Source organism: Colius striatus, chromosome Z (assembly GCF_028858725.1).
Source record: "Colius striatus isolate bColStr4 chromosome Z, bColStr4.1.hap1, whole genome shotgun sequence".
Lineage (NCBI taxonomy): Eukaryota > Metazoa > Chordata > Aves > Coliiformes > Coliidae > Colius > Colius striatus.
In genome coordinates, this window is record NC_084790.1 from 85,440,962 (window position 1) to 85,461,363 (window position 20,402).

The window sequence follows — 20,402 nt, forward strand, 5'->3', positions numbered from 1 at the left end:
GTGCCCACCCCGGCAGGTTCACGGCCCCATCCCCCCGCGTGTCCCATCTCCCCTCCACCCGTGCCCACCCCGGCGGGCTCACGGCCCCATCCCGCGGCGTGTCCCGCCCCTCCCCGCATCAGTCCCCCCGCGCCGTGGCCCCGCTCCCCTCCCCTCCCCTCCCCGCCCCCCCCACGCGTGACGGCCGCGCCCCGCCCCCCCCCCCCCTCGCCGGCGCGTGGCCGTTCCATTCAAGCCCGGGCGTGACGTCAGCGAGGGCGTGACCAATGGGAGCGGCGCTCGGGGCCGGCGGCGCCAGGGCCGGCCCCATCGTGCCACGAGCGCCGCCCCGCGCGGCCGCTTAAAGGGCCAGACGCCGGGCGCGGAGCCGCCGCCCGCCAGAGCCGCGTCCCGCCGCGCCGCGCAGCCATGGCGAGGCTCGTGCTCCTGCTCTGCATCGCCGCGACCTGTTGCGTCGCGGCGGGAACCGCTCCGCGGGTGGCGGAGCCCGCGCTGGCTGCGGGAGGAGGCGAGCGTGGAGGGGGAGGTGGGTGAGCGAGCGCGGAGCCGCGCGGGGATGGGACGGGGCGTGCGAGGAGCAGGTTCTCCTCTCGCAGGTGAGGAGGGCTGCGGCTCTGACTTTCTCTCCTGTTCTGCTTTGCAGATGCCGACCAGCTGGAGGAGAGGCAGGAGCGTGTGCCGGCGCCGAAGCCGCAGGTGAAGTTCAGTCTGCGGTCCGCGGCGCACGCCGAAGAGGACGGCTGCCCGCTCGCCATCGGCCAGCGCGGGCGGCTGCAGGGCTGCAACTTCAACGTGACGGCGAAAACCTTCTTCATCATCCACGGCTGGACAGTAAGTACGGGGCATGCCGCGCGGCTCGGGACGATCGACGCTCCGCGTTCCGTTTGTCCCCTTAGGACGGGGCAGGCTGCCCTGCGGCTCGGGGATCGGGGGATTTGGGACAGCCCTTCAGATTCTGAGCACTGTGGCGTTTTAGTAGGTGCACCTGAGGTGTCTGGAGCGATGCGAACAGAGCAGCGTGAAATCACCGAACTCCTTCCCAACTGCTCCGAATCGCTTCGCACCTGTGTCATGCGAACGGGGCACGGAGGACTTGAGGTTTTTTGCCCTGAAATCCAACTACCTGACTGCCATAAAGGTGGCACTTGTCTTGATGCACATACTCATTTTCTGAACTTTTTAGCTGTGTGTCCACAGTCTTTACTTCTGCTGTGAGATCCCCTCAATTAAAACAACCACCCCCCCCCAAAACCGAGGGAAGGGAGAATTCATTGAACTTTCTTCTTCAGCAGTTTGAGGTGGCTGAGTGCGTGGCACTTATCACCTCGACCAGGGCTTGTGCAAACAACGTACCAGGGCTGGTATAATAATATTGCAATCCATCAGAATTTCTGAAACTCTGAAGAAAAAAAGGTGATAAGGTGGCATGTAACGAATGCCTCTCCCTCCTGCCTTAAAAGGCAAGGCAGCTAATTACCTGCAGAGTCTCTCAAAACCTGTTTTTCTTACATCATTAGTGCAGTGCTGAGAAGTAGTGGGGCTTGCAGAGCAGCAGCCTCCTGCTGGAGCAGAATATGTAAATGATATCCAAATAACTGTGAATATGTCATCTTGGTCCTGCGAGCTGGAAACTAACAGCTGAATCTCTCTTTTAGATGAGCGGTATGTTTGAAACCTGGCTGGGCAGCTTGGTGTCTGCTCTTCAGGAGAGGGAAAAGGATGCCAACGTGGTGGTGGTGGATTGGCTTTCGCTTGCCCACCAGCTCTACACCGATGCTGTGAACAACACGCAGGTTGTTGGAAAAAGCATAGCGAGGCTGCTCGACTGGTTACAGGTAATGTGAGTTAAGCACAGCCTCTGTTGTAAGGGACTGTTGCACAAGGGAATGGGAAGCCCGCAGAATGGGGAAGGCTCTGGTGTAATCCCAACCCCAAGGCTCGGCGGGGCGATGGCTCATAGCTGTGCTCGGCTCTCACCCCAGCACACGCTGCCCTGCTTGCCTGGGAGATGCTGAAGTGCAGCAGGGATGTCAAAGAAGTGCAGCAGGGATGTCAAAGAAGTGCAGCAGGGATGTCAAAGTGGACTCATTCAGGAGTCCTGTCTGAGTGATGGGGAGTTGGGGGTTTAAAGTCTGTGTTGGCTTGGCAAGAAGGTGAAAAAGAAGCCCCACGTTGCTACATGTGGCACTGTTCCGGTATTGAGACCTGCTGGCAGCTCCCTGGGGGAAGCTGCTCCAGGTGCTGCTCAAAGAACATTGTAATTGGGGTTGGAAGCTGGGTACTGTGTCTGGGAGCGAGCCACAGGTGCTATCCAAACTGCTGAGCTTGTCTTGAATTAAAAATGAAGCATGCTTCTCTGCCCACTCCTTTCAATCTCTTCTTAGAACTGGACTTTAGAGTCCTGCAGATAGGAGCTGTGCTAGATGCCCTGAAACACAAGGTGGCAAATTACCACATCTTGGATGGTTTTTTTCCCCACAGGAGAACCCACTCTTCAAGCTCGAGAACGTCCACCTGATCGGGTACAGCCTGGGTGCCCACGTAGCTGGCTTTGCTGGTAACCACGTCCATGGGACAATAGGCAGAATTACAGGCAAGTGGCTTTCTGAGCTGTCTCTTACTTTTCCTCAGCAGCAGCGAGTTTCCCCGAAGAGGCTCGTTTCCTGTGTTGCTGCAATGTTTTGGGCTTGCTCACTCAGAAATGATGAGTTTCCTACCTATGGTGGCAGTGGGGAGTAGGAGTCTTTCGTTTTAAACCCCAAATGCAGGAGGGCATTTAATGAAAAACCATTCAGAGGACAACCTGATCCGGAGCATATCTGAAGTGAAATGAGGGTTCAAGTTCTTATTGCCCAAATTCTAAGCCACTGAGTGATGCTGTTTTTTATAACTGTGGCTTGTAAACTAATGAGCTAATAGAAGTGAGAGCTATTGGGTGCTGCTTGGTGTGCTTGCACTGCATGGGGTGTTTGGTGCAAAAAAAAACCCGACCAGCTCTTCATTCCGAAGGTATCTTGGAGAGCGTTTCTGCTTCCAGAAGAAAGCTGATTTCAACATGTGAGAACTAAGAGCATGGGTTGCATTAAGGCATTTAAATGTGACACTGACAGTAAGACTTTCTCAGAGCATATCAATAAATATCTGCATTTAGTTAAGCAGGAAAATTGCCTAACAGTGCAGTTGGGAGATGGCTCAGGAGCACAGCTTCAGGGTGGGGGTGATGCTCAGAGCTTAGCAGAATGGGATCTCAGATGCAAGGATTACCTGGCTGGTGCTTAAACTCTTATTAGTCCCTCCGTATGTCCAGTCTGAAAACGGATTAAGTGTCTCCAAGACAGCTTGGGCTACTGACAGTCTCTGTAGGGTTGTGAATGTCTTCTGGTGGTCAGTCATCTACCACCTCTCAAAGTATCCCTTCACTGTGACCTAGCAAAGACTTGCTGCCTTCAAGAGGCGATCTGGAGCTGTGGCTGTAGAGCAGACTGGTGCTGCTGCTGCCTTGTATTGCATCAAAACTGGTGTGGGACATCTTCACCTGCTCCATGGTGCAGGGATCTTGTGGGACAGGATCAGCAGAGAGCCAGGGACTGTCTGTGTGGTACCTGGTTAGGAGGGCTGCTCACAGCAGGCTCCTGGCTATATTCTGTATGCAGTAACCCATTTTCTTACCTGGCATCTTGTGTCCTGTCTCTAATGCCAGGCTTGGATCCAGCTGGGCCGATGTTTGAGGGAGTGGACCCCAGCAAGCGCCTCTCCCCCGACGATGCTAACTTTGTGGATGTCCTTCACACCTACACGAGGGAAACACTGGGCGTTAGCATTGGGATCCAGATGCCCGTGGGCCACGTTGACATCTACCCCAATGGAGGAGACTTCCAGCCTGGCTGTGGTTTAAGTGACGTCTTGGGAGCCATCGCCTACGGGAGTAAGTTCTTGTTGCTTATTTTGTCTGTTATCAATGTAGACTCCTCACAAATAGTTTTGGGTTGATGCTGGGGGATGACCTGATCTGCAAGAGCAGACAAAACTATTTTTTTCCTTTCTAAACTGCTTGTGCTAGTGGGAGATAGTTGCTAGAAACTAGGCTTGCTTTTAGTTCTGAAGCAGCGTGTTCTTACTCTAACAGCTGATTAGGAACTATCACATAATCCCTGAATGATGGGAGTGAGAAGGGCCCTGCAGAGCTCATCCAGCACAACCCCCTGCTAAAGCAGGTTCCCCTCTATCAGGGGGCACAGGAACCTCCCGAGAAGGAGCCTCCACACCCTCCCTGGGCAGCCTGGGCCAGGGCTCCCTCACCCTTACTGTAAAACAGGTTTTTCTTAAGTAGAACTGTCTGTGTTCCAGCTGATGTCCATTACCCTTTGTCCTGTCACTGGACACTACAGAAAAAAGTGCTGTCCCATCCTCCTGACAACTATGGTTGTCTTATGCTGAGCCTAGAATCCTCTTTAAAGCTCTTTTCATGGCAATGACTAAGTGAATGGTCCTCTTCAGTGACCTCTTGAATTGCTACTGTTTGAAACAAGTTAAGATTAGGCATGGCCAGCTCCTGTTGGGTTACAGAAAGGCACAGCTCGTTATCTTACCAGATGCTGAGGCGACAAACGCTTAAACAGAACGCAACTCTTCCTCCCCAGCCATCGGTGAGGTTGTTAAGTGTGAACACGAGCGGTCTGTGCACCTCTTCGTGGACTCCCTGGTGAACCAGGACAAGCAAAGCTTCGCTTTCCAGTGCACCGACTCCAGCCGCTTCAAGAAGGGCATCTGCCTGAGCTGCCGCAAGAACCGCTGCAGCGGCATCGGCTACAACGCCAGGAAAACGCGGCCCAGAAGGAACAGCAAGATGTACCTGAAAACACGAGCTGACATGCCTTTCAAAGGTATGCTTTTTCCCTCTTGGCAACAGCGTGGTCTTGTCTCCAAAAGGAGACTCCTGAAATCATCCAATCATTAAGGTTGGGAAAGAACTTTAAAGTTGAGTCCCAGCCCTCCCCTCACCCTGCCAAGCCCACCACCAACCCATGGCCCTCAGCACCTCATCTCCATGGCTATGCAATAGCTCCAGGCATGGGGTCTCCCCCACCTCCCTGGGCAGCCCATTCCAATGCTTAATAACCCTCTCAGTAAAAAGAGTCCAATCTAAACTTCTCCTGGTGCAACTTGAGCCCATTTCCTTGTGTCCTAGCTTTCATTACTGGAGAAAAGAGATGGACCCCTACCCTTACTGCAATCCCCTTTCAGGTAGTTGTGGAGAGCGATCAAATCTCCTCTCAGCCACCTCTTCTCTAGGCTCAGTCAATGCTGGGAAAGGTGCAGAGGTGGGAGAGCAGCATCACCTCAAAGCAATACAGCACCAGGCATTAGTGTTTCACTGTCCTGTGCCATGCCTTTTGAGCAGGACTGGAGCTTACATTTCATACTTGCAAGACCAACCAGCCCAACCTTAGAGCAGGCTAAGTTTAGGAGAGCCCTCTCCAGAGGGGGCCTGCTGCTGCTGTCATGTAAATGTCAGCTTTGTAAGCAGCAAGGGCCAGAAAAAGACATAGATGATGTCTCAAAGAAAGGGTCTAGCCTTTGCCAGACAACGTTACTGCACCAAGAGCAGTGCTGAGCAATGCTGTCTCTCAACAAAGCTGTTTCCATTTATGCTCTCCCTGTTTCTCTCCAGTCTACCATTATCAGATGAAGATGCATGTCTTCAGCTACAAGAGCTTGGGAGACATTGATCCCACCTTCTCTGTCACCCTTCACGGCACCAATGGAGACTCTGAACCCCTCTCTTTAGAAATGTAAGTAAACTGGCCTGTTGCATTTCATTAAGAAGGTCACTGGAACCAGACAAGGTGGCATCATTCTTTTGCCTCTGGTGACACTAGCATTGCACACCTGAGCCTAGAAGCCTCACTACATCACCATTCAAAACCTTTTAATCCAATAACTTAATTATAATTTCTTGCTGAGAGAGCAATTTGATGTGCCCAGTCCTCTACATATCTGCCTTCACCGCTTCTTGTTTCGGTTTCCCCCTCCACCCTTTGGGTATAGTCTGAAAGCACACATCTCTGGAGGCATTGCTGACCTCCTCTAGCCTCTCCCAGAAGAAACACGAGGCATGAAATCTGCCTTCAAGCTATGGAAGGATGGCTGAGCCAAATACATGATGCATTGTCTTGAACCAGCTCCCCAAACTCGCTGTGGTGTAATTGGCTGCTAACTGGTGACAGATGAATGTGGAGGGCTTACTCATCTGCAAAGGGCTCTGTTTGCATGGAATGAATGAGAATCTGGCATGCTTCCATAAGGAAGAAATAAACACTGAGCCTCTGCTTGTCTTTCAGGCTTGATCAAATTGGCCTCAACGCTACCAACACCTTTCTAGTCTATACTGAAGAGGACATGGGTGAGCTTTTAAAGATAAAGCTCACCTGGGAAGGAACATCTCAGTCATGGTACGATCTCTGGAAAGAGCTGAAGAGCTACTGGTACCGTCCTGCAAAGTCTCAACAGGAGCTGCATATCAGGCGTATCCGTGTGAAGTCTGGGGAAACCCAGCAGAGGTAATAATTGTGTTAGGCTGCAGATGGGCTGACTTGAAAATTCGCTGAAAAGGAGAAACAGTACCTAGCAAGAAAAGCTGATGCTTTGGACTTAGTTGGTGTCCTGAACTCTCATTTTTAGCGTTACCAGGTAATGCTCGCTCATGGTGTAGGAGTGTTGGGTTACTTGCCAGCATGAGGTTGCAAACTGGGCTTTAAGCAAAACTAGTCACTGCAGATCAGGTCTGTGGTGTTCTTTTGCTTTGTTTAGGTACTGTAACAGTGTCTTTCCTGCCCTTGGGGACTCAGCCTCCTTCAGGATGGTTTAGGTTGTACCTGGAGGGTTGGAGTACTGACAGTACAGAAACATAGATGGGCATGGCTATTATTAACAGGCACAACAAGCTAGACCTAAACTAGATGCTTTCTCTTAACTTCTGCTTCCTCCTCCCTAGGTTTGCTTTCTGTGTGGAGGACTCCCAGCTAACTGATATATCTCCTGGAAAAGAGCTCTGGTTTGTGAAGTGCGCAGACGAATGGCCAAAGAGGTAGGGAAAACCAGCGAAGAGGAATCCTGTCTGATGCGTGTGGCTGTGCTGGGATGAGTGGTGGCCTCCTGAAACACTTTTTTTTCTCTTAAAAAAACCCCAAGTTAGTAAATTCCAGCCCAAGATTCCCAACTATTAGACTTAATTTTCACTTGTGCCTTTACTAACTAGGTGGTATCAGCCTTGCTTCTGATCTTGGTTTGTCATCTTGTACCTTTACATGTTTAGTTAAATGGGTATAGCACAGTCTTTGGGTCCAAGAACTTGTCTGCTTGTTGTAGTGGTAGATGCTAAAAATGAGGTGCTACCACTAGCCAAGATCTGTGCCATAATAGAGAGCTAGTTAGAGGCATCTATTAACTGCTCTGTAAAGCAAGGGGAAGTTGGAGTGCAGGGAATTTGCCTCAGAGATTGTTCCAGTCTGGTAGAAGATCTTGAGCTGCCAGGAAATCTCTTGGTTCAAGTCTAAGCTCAACTGCATGAGCCAAGACATAGCTGAGGGCTTGGTGTTACGGTAGTGGCTCTTTCTGCTTTGCCTCCAGCCATGTTCTTCTGGTTCAGAAGAATGCAAGCTCAGCCCTTGCCAGAGCATCTCAGCCCTGCTTAACCTCTGGGGGACTTCCCAGATACCTAGGATCAGTCCTCAAAACATGACTTCCCGTAAGGCTGGTCCCAGCACTGACAGCTTGATTGCTTCAGACTGAATGAATCCCTGTTCATCTGACTTAAGTGACAGCCTCCTCCAGGAGGTGAAGCCCAGCCTTTTTGGCTTCTCAAATGTCAGTTTGTAAACTTAGAGCTTTGTCCCCTCTGATCCGGATACGAAGGGCTTGTTGGGGCTGGTAGAGCCCTGTGGATGTCCTGCTTTGCACAGCCCTCTCAGGCAGCAGAGCTCAGCTCAGGACCGTGAGCTGGTACAGTTCCAGGTCTGGCAGAAGCCAGTAGGCTCTGCTACATTCAGTAGCAAACAGTTCTGTGAATGAAACCCCTGTGCTAAAACTTGTTGCTCTGCCACAAGTCTTGAAAGATCAAGTAAATATTCCTACAGGTACAATGAAAGGCTGTTTTGATACGCTACTTGGTAACCTCCATAAAACAGAATTGCTGGCAGATGTGCCCTCCCTGCTTACTAGTAGAGTACAGCTTCTGCATGAGGCAGAGGAGCAGCTCTGATCTCCAACATATGGGTTTCTAGGAAACCATCCTTCCTCCCAGACATCACCAGCAATTACTTGCTGTTCAGCTCTCCACTCCTGCTAAGTCACTGGAAAATTCTAGTTCCCTTCTTGAGAGATGGAGTCTGCAAACACCCATTCACCCTGAATGGATCTCAACAGGCAGAGCATGGTGTCAAGGCCTGTAATTTCTGTGCATAATGTGGCCTCTTGTGTGTGTAATATCTGCTCCGGGCTCATTGAATAGCTACTGGGCAAAGTGCTGCTTTGACAGGATAAATACCAGCCTGTACTGTCTAAACCTGTTCTTGATGTTCCAGAGTTTTCTGGCAATTCTTTATTACTCCTCTTAGCTTTTGCATTTAACTAGACTTTTTTTCTTCCCCCACCCCTCTCTGTTTGTTCCAGATCTGTCTCAAATTTGCTCTGAAGACTTCTCTAAAGACCCACAACTGAGATGCATGAAGACCACACAGGTAGCAAGCTGCTCTGGCAGAAGTCTGGCTTGGAAGCACTTAAATCATCTAGCTCTTCATCACAAAACATCTTAGATCAGATGGAGTAAACTGGGGATCAATTGATAGACTGGGGTTCTAGACCTAGAGTAACTAAAACTACATCTTCCCTTCCCCAAGGAGCCTGGCTTCTGCACTTACCCTTACCTTGACCTGTGACACGCTGCATTTCCTGCCCCGCTCCCATTAGCGGGGACTGTGGGTGAGATCTTCACAGATCCAGGCCTCAGCAATGATCTTGTGGACTGCTTGCCAGTGGAGTTGAGAAGATAACCATGCCAACTGCTCATCAGACTGCTGCTGACATTGCTGCCAAGAGCAAACCAGCATTTACCGTAGGAGTCACCGAGGGTCCAATAGCGCTGTGGGAAGATGAGACCTGCACAGGTCAAGCGTGGGGGGGTTGTTCAGGGGAGGGGTGGGAATGAGCACAATGCCACTTAACTTCAAGTTGTCCTTTGCTAGCTTTAAAAATAACCCACTCTATCTGGCTGATAGTGAAATCTCAATATGTTGCTTTGTAAGAAGGTGGCACTCTGTCCTCCCTGTACCTGTGTACGGGAGCAGAACACGGTGCAAATGGCAGGTCGTGGTGTTGGCACCTGCTGCTTGCTCCCCAGTCAGTGTCTGCAGCGAGACTTGCCCAGTCATAGAATCCCAGAATGGTTTGGGTTGGAAGGGACCATAAAGTTGATCCAATTCCAACCTCTTGAGAAGGGAAGGGACACCTTCCACTAGCCCAGGTTGCTCCAAGCCCCATCATCCCGTGTGTCGATCTCTTTGTAAAAGGCAAGTGGCAGCTGTCCTATTGGCTGTAGAGGAGGAGGAAGGTTGTGAGCCTTCAAGAGAGCTGTGCACCTGTCCTTTTAACTACTGACATGTTTGCCTCATGTTCAGGTGTTGCTGTAGTACCAACACATAATTAAGACCTTGTTTTTGTGCCACCTGTTTGAGTCAAACAGACACCGTCCTACTCTCATTGCCATAGCATCCTGGTTGGATTCCCTGGTGCCAGGTGAAGCTGTCTTTGTCCAGACTCTACAGTTATCCTGTCTGCCACATCAGAGTGGACCTTGTCAGAGGTCAACTAGTTTCTTTTTGGTTTTTTCCTTTCTTTCTTTTCCTTTGTTTTTGGAAGGAGACTTGGTGTAGTGACTCTTGAACTTTTGGCGTGCAAAAGAGAGGCAGTTTGTTTTGTAAAGCATGGTGTTGCCAGATGGTGCACTGAGTTCTGAAGATTTAGCAAGTCCTTCAGAGGCCTGCAGTTCTCTGGGGTTTTGTGGAGCTTCAGTCCAACCAAAGCAAGCATATTGGGGATATTTTCTTTCTTTCTTTTCCATGGTTTTACACAAAGGCTTCAATAACTGAGGCCTTTGTAAGTGTCTGTGACTTGTCACCGTGCCATACATTGAGTGGTTTCAAAGTCCTATTTGTATATTGTGGTTTTTGTATGACTTAAACATAATTTATTTCTCATACTGTACATATGTAAAGTTTTCATCATTTTCATTGTGAGTAACTGTTTTTATAAGCCTTAAGACAAAAACAAATAAAGGGCTCTCTGAAAATTGGTGAAGTCCTGTTCTTGATGTACCACAAGCTTTGAGGTGCCTTGCCAAAACACCCGCAGTCTTGTCCCAGCAGAAAGAGGACATGGAGGCAGAGCAGCAGCAGGTGTGTGCTGACAAGTAGGTGCCCTTATCCAGCACCCTCCTTTCTGGTCCTCTCCGATCTGTCTTGCCAGGTAGGCTTGTTCCCTCCACTCTCCCACTTGCCACCCACTGTCGTCGGGAGCGGAGCAAAGCCACTCTGTCATCCTCCAGAGCTGCCCACCATTACAGCTCGAGTGCTAACTTTAGTCCAGCCCAGGGAGCATGATTTTGACAGTGCCCAAGGGATCATCTTTTTTTTTATTCAGAGTTAACATCACAGAAGTCCCCATCTGGGCAGCAGAGGGAGGTTTCTGTCTGCCCCTTCCCATCACTGGCTACACTTAGCAGGAGAGACCATGAAAAACATGAACTTTTCCTTCCCACCCTGTTTCTCTCAGCTGTAGCAAGACAACTACAGCTTTTGGCTGAGGGAAAGCAAGATTTTGTGTAACTTGCTCTCTCTGGCTGATGCAGTGAAGGGTGCACTCTGGAAAGACCGTTGCTTCAGTGCTAGCTTAGCCAGGACAAGTTAGGACAAAATCCCTCTTTTCTGATGATTTCCTGCATTAATGATTTCTTTCCTCTGTTATTAGAGGAAAACAAAAGGATGTATGTTTTTGCCTTTCCCTGACCTCCACAGTGAGTTCATTGGTCAATACATTCATGCAAACTTACCCAAATCTGATCACTAACTGAGTTTTCCCAGCAGCAATCCCATGGAACTTAAGGAAACCTCTGCCTATCCCTGACACAAATTGGTGGCACAAATCCAGCAGCAACAGAAGGACTTTGCAAACAAAGTAAACATCCCCAAGCTGTGGCAGACTTACATGAAGTTTCTTAGTTAACCTTTTCCTAGGAAAAGCCCAGCAAGGCCTGGGCTGCAAGGAAAACTTTCTCTAGTTGCAACAGAGCAAGGGGGAGGCTGTTTGATGCTTGTAGGGCCCCTAGTTGTTCTGTACTGGAGGGCTTTTTTTTCTGATGTGTTTCTGTGGAGCTACCTTCCACCCTGTACAAAGAGAGGGAACACTGATACCAGAAGTTATTCTGGACACCTAGAACTCTTTTTTTTTTCACATGCTACCCCTTAGATACAGCTGCAGTGCAAAGGCTGACGCATCTTGCAGGATGATTCTCCTGCAAGGACAAGGAGGAGCTGGACCATCTCCTGTCCAGCTGCTCTCCACAAGGAAAAGCTTGAAGAATATAAGCTCCTAAGAGAGGAGGAACAGACTGCAGCTCTTTCACAACCATGAGCATCTCCCCCAGGCATCTGGCCCTTCACCCAGCAAAGGTGGACACTCAAATGCATCGCTCCTGCTGCTCCATGTGTTGATGTCAACGTCACACCTTCTGGTATCACCACACATCACTGCACAGCTCCCCTGGTTATGAGTTTACTTGGCCAGTGAAAAAGAAAACAGAGGGGGAGACGTTGTTTTTTTTTTACTCTAATCACAGAATGCCAGCATGGTGGGGGTTGGAAGGGCCCTGCAGAGCTCATCCAGCCAAAACCCCTGCTAAGGCAGGTTACTCTCAATAAAGGGGCACAGGAACGTGTCCAGGTGGGTTTGGAAACCTCCTGAGAAGAAGCCTCCACACCCTCCCTGGGCAGCCTGGGCCAGGGCTCCCTCACCTCAGCACCAAAGATGTTTCTCCATTGAGTTTAAAGAACAAGCACAACAGGCTTATGCCAAACTTGTGCCAGGCAGGGCTGAGGCTGGACCTGCCATGGGGCTGACCTCTGTGCTCTCAGCTGGCTGGCATCACTTCCCCTTCTGGCCCCAGGTTCACAAATATCTGGGCAGGGTGAATTCAGGAAGAGAAAGCGCAGCCAGTCCTTTCAGGAGCAAGGACAGCACATCCTTTGCTGCCTTCTTACGCTGAAGTAACGAGATGAACTCATTGCAGCAGGTAAAGCTTTTCAGCAGCCCCCAAAAGCAGCCTCACCAAAAGAAGACCGTGGCTGCCCAAGAAACCCAAGATCTCGCTCCTCAGCCCCAGCGATAACAAGCTGTAATTTTACGCCTGTTGAGATGCTGACATTCCAACATAAATTATGCAGATCGTTGCCTTCCCAGCAATCCCATCCAGCCCAGCAGCAAACACCAAGCATCCAACAACTCTTCCAAATCCATGCAGAAGGATCGAGGGAGCTCCTGCTGCCCAGAGGGATGGGTAACGCTGCCTGACCCAGCGCTGACCCAAGCGTAAGCTGGAAATCAGATCACTTTTTATGGCTCCATTATTGGGTTTTCCTATCTCTGTCCTTTCTGTTCGAGGTCGTTTTGCAGCTGTTCCACAAAGCTTTAGGATGTTTGTGGCAAAGTGTTTATTTGTGGAAAGCATAAAGTGAAAACATTCAGGATCCTTTTGTTCTGATGTGAATCGTAATGAGATTGAAAAATGAGGAGAAGGGACCAATAAACGTAAGGCTGTCCAGGCAATGCTTCTCCACCTCTCCTAGCCAGCTGCCCTAATTATTGCAAACAGGTAAACCAGCCCAGACAAAATAAGAAGTGACACAAGACTTGGACAAAACCTTAAGGCAAGTCTGGTTGGGTTTTTTTTCCCCCCTTCCTTTCCATATGGCTTTCCACGTCCTGTTTTTGGCTGAAAACAGATGTAGCCTACCAAATAATGAAGAGAGAGGCCACATTCAACTTAGCTGTAGTGGAGCAAGTGTACTGAAACAGTCTTACTCCCATGTCATAACATCTGCAGATGTTAATGGGAAGAAGCTCATCGCTCTGCAGATCTCTGTGAAACAGCCAAATCTGTCAGTTCTTTGACTAATCCATTAAAGAAACAGCCATGGAAAAACTGGATTATATATTATCCATGCATTGCCATGGAGAGAACCTCCAGTGACAGATCTCAACATATCAGCTGGGTAATAAAGCTTGAAACACCTCTCTCCGTTTCAGAGCAGTGGATCTGGTTGGTGTACAGACGACTAAGGTTATCCAGAGAGCTTGCTGCTCTCTGTATAAAGGGTTTGTTAGCTTTGACTTTGCTGTTGAGGAACATAAATCCACATGATAGTCATTACTAACACGCCAAACATCAGTGCACCAACCAAGGAAACCCGGGAGAGAGGGAGAGCAGCACCAACTGCTTTCCATGACCAGGCAAGGCTGCAGTCCTCCATGACCAGGCAAAGCTGCAGTCCTCCATGCCTTGACACGCAAATAACTGAACTCAAACACCACAAAATCAACCTACAGCACGACTAGATAAATAGCTTTGGCTTAAGAGTGCTTCATAAGTCGGTGACAGAGACAAACCCCAGATGCTTTGACCTTGGATAGCCGCTCAGCACGCACACCAGGAAGGTTCAGGGTCTTCTCTTCCAAGCACAGAAAAATAGTTGAAGAGTTTCTTTTGCTTTCTGAAGCTTTCTGCTACTTGTTCAGCCTGGTCTAACATGGTCTGCACCCTCATCCCCGTATAATACGCCAGAAAGGAAGCAAACTGAAAATGATCGTGCAGCATGTCAAAAACTTCTTGCATTTTTAAAAGTAAGGCAGTGATTGACCTGCTGTTATGTGGAACAGCATTGTGGATTATGGGACTCTAGGAAACAGTCTAAAGGACAGGGTTGCACGAAGCCTGTGGGAGCAAAGCCATAATAATCAGTCTGTGTGCTTCAGAAATAAATATCCTATTTGACTAGAAAGCCTGGTGATTTTTTGTCTGCCCTGAAAAGAGCCGTGCACTGCTCGGGAGCATTTGGCATTTGAATCTAAGATGAACATATTAAGCACCAAACACACTTGGGTTTTCTCTTCTACTTGTTTTTGGGTTTGGCCATGAGGTAGAGGAAGGACACTGTCTCATCCTGCTCCATAATCATCAGCTGACATGCTTAAATAAATCTTCTTGTGAAAAGGGAGAGAAGGATGCTCCTAGTAGCTGTCACGATAGAACATCTCAGGGAAGAAGCAGCACGTTGTCCCACTGTACGTATTTGCCTTGAAGACTTCCTTACACAAAGCCAAGGCTGCAAGAGCAGAAGCACGTTGGCTTCTCTGCAAGTTGTGTCTGCAAAGCTTCCTCCTGGACTTATGGGGAAGGCAGATGGCTGCAGGGTCGTCCCTCCCAAGAGCTCTGGCAGCCGCGTTCACACAAGCTCAGGTTCACCCGTCGGGGCACTGCTCAGCAGGACATGCAGGGCCAAAGCACAGAGCATAAGCACCGGTCTTCCAGATGGGTTCCCTTTGAAATCTCCAGGAGTTTTCCCTCAGACTCCAGCAGAGATTGTGTGGGTTTTAGCCCACAGAGAGCTGCTGGTCCAGGAAGGTGACAGAAGCCGACTTGTTGCTGAAATGCCTCGGTGAAGAGCACCCAACTGGTTACAAAAATCGCAGGTTTAGAAAAACTAAACTTCATATGGACTTTCTCTCTTGTTTCTTCTTCCCATCATCCTCAGTTACTGGCCTGAATTCCTGTCTGAAGTCCAAGCCCCACGCTGCCTCCAAGCCAGCTCCAGTAACAACATCAAAGCCCTGACCTAGGCTGATTCTGCATTCTGGCCAACAGCTACTTAACAGAACATGATGAACTTGATATCTAGTGCATCTTGACAAAGCTGAGCCAAGAGAAGCTCTGTTTTTTCAGTTTGATCCAAAGATCCTCAATTAACTTCTGCTGCTCTGTAAGAGGATTTTAGCATTCTTCAAAGTTGCTTCCCCTCCCCAGCTGGATGAGCATGAGAAATAAGAAGAGAAAACCTGCCAGCTACGTGGGAGAAGAAATGGACCTGATTGTATAAATGAAATGCTGTCAGACAATTGAGGAAGAAGATGGAAATAAAAAGGTAAAAACCCCAAAGCACACATCAGTGTTTCCTTTCCTTCTCCTTCTGTCACAAGTTATTAAGCAGTGGGGGGAGGCAAGGATGAAATCAAACAGATTTATGATATTTAGATAGATACCATCTCCTTAAGATAATAATCACTGATACTGGAAATTGCTATGACAGGAGAAAACAAGCAGAAAAACTTCTCAACTCTTCCACTTGTTAGTAACATTATATGTTAAAAAAGACCTCAAACATTTTGATGAAGATCATGGTTAATTCAAATCACGTCCTGTATGGGCCAACTGAAGCCAAAGCCAAGCTCTGCTGTTCATCATTAGTTTCCATAAGCCACACAGAAGACAACTTTAGTTGATTCTGCATAATTGTAACCCCTCTCACCTTGGAGCTCATGAAAGTCAACCTGCACCCACGTTTCTGTAGCCACATTCTGAGGCTGGCTCCAACATACGACCTCCAGAAGATCTGTATTACTGTTCCTCAAGGCTTTAGAAGAGCCATCCCCTTCCACCCCTGCCTGCATTTGGAGAAACAATGAGCCCACACTTGTCTTCCAAAGGCTCAATATCTGCACCTCAACATTAGCTGGAGAACTAAGAATCCCAGTGACTGCTGGTGCAGTGCCACCAGTGCTGTGCCTGGGGTCACAGCTCGGCACAGCTTTTCTTTCAACCCCCAGGTCCAAACCCAAACCCACCTCCTTCTCAGTCTTTTCCTTCCACCTTTCGTTTCCTGTTAGCCACTATTAACTCCTCTCCATCATGAAGTTATGCTCCATCCATCTGCCCGAGCCCCATCACTTCCAACCCATCCACTGCCATGTCACCACCCAGGAGGTTCTTCCCACCACCATTAAGAAACAATCTCATAGCACAATGCTCAGCCAAGGACAACCTACATTTCACTTATCTCCAAAGCTCAGCCAACATCTTATGCTTCTCCTCATCTTCTTCTCATGTGCTTAGACCCTGCGATGTAACTCCTGGAAGACTTTGAGCACTCTCCCTCTCCTTAGCTGAGAGATGGTCAACTATAGAAAAGCATCCAGTGCAGGCTTTGAAGTACCTGAGGATAAGTTGCTCCCACCCTGGAGCAGAAGCTCCATGCATGGCCTCAATAACACCTGGGTTAAGATGAGCAATGACACTGCCTTTTGTAGTAGGCAGTGTGTACGTGGGCTCCCATGCCTGTGCACCTCCTGAGCCACACCTCAAAGCTGCTGAGGACAAGGAAGTGATTTTATAAGGTCTGTCTGCATGGATGGAGGAGCTTGCTGCAGTTGGCCCACCATCTGCTCCTTACCATAACCCTCTGGGTGATGAGGAAGCTGGACGAGATGCAGCCTCAGCTCTGCTTGTGCAGAGGCCCTTAGAGCTCAGTCTTATTCTGCATCCTCTCCTAGGACTTCTCAGGAGAAGTATAGCTAGGAGCCCCTCCTCATCCACATCTTATAAGGCAAACCTCTCTGCTAAGCTTCCACAAAGAGGTGTAAGATACACATACATTGCAGGGCCCTGTCCCTCTTGTCTGAGTCATGCTGCTTCTCGCCACATTGGCCACGTTGTAAAGTCAATGCAATAAATGCTTTCCAGGCCTTATGGAAGTGCCCACCAAGCAGCTGCAATAACAGCAGCAGGCTTCCTGCACCCAGCCATGCTGGAGGCCACCAAAGGTCACGACTGTTGGCCAGGTATTAGCAACTCCTTGCTGGAAGACGCTGTAGGAACCAAACACCACACCAAATCATAGAATCACAGAATTGCTTTTGTTGGTAAAGACCTTTAAGCTCATGGAGTCCAGACATTCCCTCAGCACTGCCACAGCCACCACTAAGCCATGTCCCTCAGCCCCACAGCTACAGGGCTTTGGGATCCCTCCAGGGATGGGGACTGCACCACTGCCCTGGGCAGCCCGGGACAGGACTAGATAACCCTTCTGGGGAAGAAATTGTTCCCCATCTCTAATCTCAGCCTCCTTTGGGACAACTCCAGGAGATTTCCACGTGTCCCATCACTTGTTACAAGGAAGAAGAGATTGACTCCCACTTTACTACAACCTTCTGTCAGGGGGTAATTGAGAGTGAGGAGGTCTCCTCTCAGCCTCCTCTTTTCCAGGCTTATTGAACAAAGCCATTTACAGGGTTCTCTCCTCAATATCTTTATGGACCCTTGCTTGAGCATCTGGGAAAAACAACTACTATGCAGTGAAAGAGTAACCTTTGGGTTGCAGTACTGGTTCCCGTGCTCTGTTGTCATAACAGCAGCTTGAGAAGGATAAACAGAACAAAAGCTCTACTCCTGTGTGCTTCTAAGCTATCATCAGCTGGTGATCCTATGATTGTATCCAGCCCTTACCTGCATTTGTGTTTGGTTTGGGAATTCAACTTGAAGAACTTTGTTCTCCCCCAGCCAGGCTCCACGGTAATGGGGGAACCACATTGCTGCTCATGTTCAGTTTATTATCCATAATAGACTCCCAGGTCTCTCTCTGCAGAGCTGCTCTCCAGCAGGTCACCCCCAGCCTGGCCTGGTGCAGAGGGTTGTTCCTTCCCAGATGCAGGACTCTGCACTTGCCCTTGTTGAACCTCAGCAAGTTCCCTCTACCCAACTCTCAAGCCGGTCGAGATCCCACTGACTGGCAGCACAGCCTCTGGGGAATCAGCCAGTGTTCCCATTTTGGTGCCATCAGGGAACTTGCTGAGGGTCCCTCTGTGCCCTCATCCAGGTTGTTGATGAAGATGTTGACCAAGACTGGCCCCAGAATCCATCCCTGTGGAACTCCACTGGCCACAGGCCTCCAAGTCGACTCTGTGCCATCGATCACCACCCTCTGGGCTCTGTCATTCAGCAGCTCTGCATCCACCTCACTGTCCACTCATCCCAGCCACACTGCCTGAGCTTTCTGATGTTGTGGGAGACAGTGTCAAAAGCCTTGCTGAAGTCAAGGTAGATGACGTACCCTGCTCTCCCCTCATCCAGCCAGCCAGTTATGCACTCATAGAAGGCATCAGATTGGTTAAACATGATTTCCCCTGGTGAATCCATGTTGACTCACCCTGATAATCATCTTTTCCTTCATATGTTCAGTGACAACATTCAGGATGAGATGTTCCATCACCTTTCCAGGGATGGAGGTGAGGGTGACCGGCCTGGAGTTTCCTGGGTCATCCTTCCTGCCCCTTTTGCAGCCTGCAGTGACATTGGCCTTTCTGCAGTCCTCAGGTACCTCGCTGTCATCCATGATTGTCCAAAAATGATGGAGAGAGGCTTAGCAATCACATCAGCAGCTCTCTCAGCACTCTAGGATGCATCCCACTCTCTGCTGCTTCACTCTCTGCTCGCTCTTCTTTTTTTTCTCAGTAAATCAGGCTCAAGGCACCTGCAGCACCTGCTCTACACCAGCTCCAGACCTGCCCCAGAGAACTGAAACAGCTGCTCACTGCCAGGGGCGAGATGAGGCTGATTTACGCCTTGGGAGATGGGCACACGAGCAAGTGTATTTGTTTGTAAACCAAGGATGATTTATTACTCTTATTAATTCAGTGTCCTTCAGAAGGCACACCATGTCAGCCCCATTCAGCAGCTCTTTCATTTATTATTTTATTCCTGCATAATCTGAGTGCCTGACAAAGATGCACATTGTTCTACTCTGTGGCTGACAAACAGAAGCTGGATTTTTCTACATTCCTGCTGTGTTGTTTTTTTTCCCACTTTCGCTGAATCAGCCCTTAACTTCCATTTTAAATAGATTTCTACTTAAGAAATAAGCAAAATCTGTTTTTCTACTCCCACTGAGTTACCTCCTTAGGCAGCTTGAGCAGCATTTTGTTCCTCCAACATGCCAGGAAGCTGTTTGTGCCAGCTTACTAAGACTGTTCTGCCTAGAACATCCCACCCTGCTGCTTTAACGTGACAGAGCTCAAGGAAACAAAGCAAAGGGCTGAGTTTAGGCTTGGGCATGTACTGATGAAACTTCTTCATCTTGCTTTTGAGAAAAAAATTACAAATAGTTGTTAACACGGAGCAGTTGTGGCCCAGCAGGTTGCAGATTTTAAGAGCTGTTAACGTGAATTTTGCTGAGAGCAGATCCACAACCCCATGGCAGAAAGGTCCAGGGATGATCATGTGGGACAGCAAAAAATTCACAGTTCCTGTTGGGCTGAAATTCCTGCTGGTCTCTGGACTCAGTGCAATTAGAGTTGATCTATTGCAAAACAGACATCAAGCATCTCCCTCCCTTCTGGCTACTGGTCTCCTGTTGACTATCTAGAGTCTCTGGAGATCACATTGAAGCAATCACAGATATAATATTTTGACTGGCTGGTTGACCACAAAAAAGGTCTCTGGTTATAGCACAGAACAGCAAAGTAGATCCAAGGTTGGTCATCAACACTGATATTCAAGGACAACCTTAAGGTCACAGACTAGTCCAGATGTACCAAATATGCTATAAGCCTTTTAGCAAACTGCCAAAATGAGACTTCAAGGTTGCTTGTCTCTGCTCCTGCTGCATGCTTGCAGCCTACCCAGGTAGTCAGGCCTTGAGCTCAGAAATCCTCCAACAGCATGTCCATAACTCACTGTTCTCGCTGCAGCTACTGTCCATGCCCACAGGAGAAACTGCTTCAGATCTCGGCACGAGCTGCTTGTTGAGGCTTGAGAATTCAAAAGGATGTTACCAGCAACCCAACCTGGCTGAAGGTGATTTTCAAGGGTAAAATGTGTTTAAAGCCCAAACATTTGTGCTGGCCCCATCTTGAGTTTGTGGTTTCTTTCTCAGGGCTGAAAGTCCGACAGCTTATTGCAGATCCCCAGCAAACACAAGGACAACGTTGCCGAGCGTATGAAAGCTACCAAGGGACATCTTACAACATGCCAAGTGTGACCCCAGCTATCCATGTGGCAATCCCAGACACAGCTGTGTGTAAGCACAGGTTAGAATAAGCAGAAGGAGACAATCCTTCTCAACCCCATGCGTGACGTCAAGGACCACCATTGGCCAAGGGTGAAAAAAGGACAAGCTTATTTTGGCAACTAGAGCCTTTTTCAACAGTAGGAGAATGTTATCAGAGATCTGACCTGGCTGAAGTCTGCAGAAGAAACAATCCTTGATGTTGAGTCAGCAAGAGGTAGCTTTGAATTCCCAGCTTCT

General features: G+C 49.1%; 1 protein-coding gene across 1 annotated transcript; it reads left to right on the forward strand.

Moving 5' to 3' along the window:
* The first annotated feature begins 381 nt into the window (after positions 1–381).
* Positions 382–10,305, forward strand: LIPG (lipase G, endothelial type). The gene is made up of 10 exons (XM_062018803.1): positions 382–526; positions 644–831; positions 1,656–1,835; positions 2,482–2,593; positions 3,701–3,925; positions 4,641–4,883; positions 5,672–5,792; positions 6,342–6,560; positions 6,995–7,087; positions 8,671–10,305. Exons 1-10 carry the CDS (start codon positions 409–411, stop codon positions 8,690–8,692), a joined length of 1,521 nt encoding a protein of 506 aa, XP_061874787.1. The 5' UTR covers positions 382–408; the 3' UTR covers positions 8,693–10,305.
* Positions 10,306–20,402: the final 10,097 nt, after the last annotated feature.

Coding starts and splice junctions, on each gene's coding strand:
- LIPG (XM_062018803.1), top strand. CDS start 409: ATGGCGAGGCTCGTGCTCCTGCTCTGCATCGCCGCGACCTGTTGCGTC. Junction 5,793..6,341: donor GAACCCCTCTCTTTAGAAAT/GTAAGTAAACTG, acceptor CTTGTCTTTCAG/GCTTGATCAAATTGGCCTCA. Junction 7,088..8,670: donor GCAGACGAATGGCCAAAGAG/GTAGGGAAAACC, acceptor TGTTTGTTCCAG/ATCTGTCTCAAATTTGCTCT.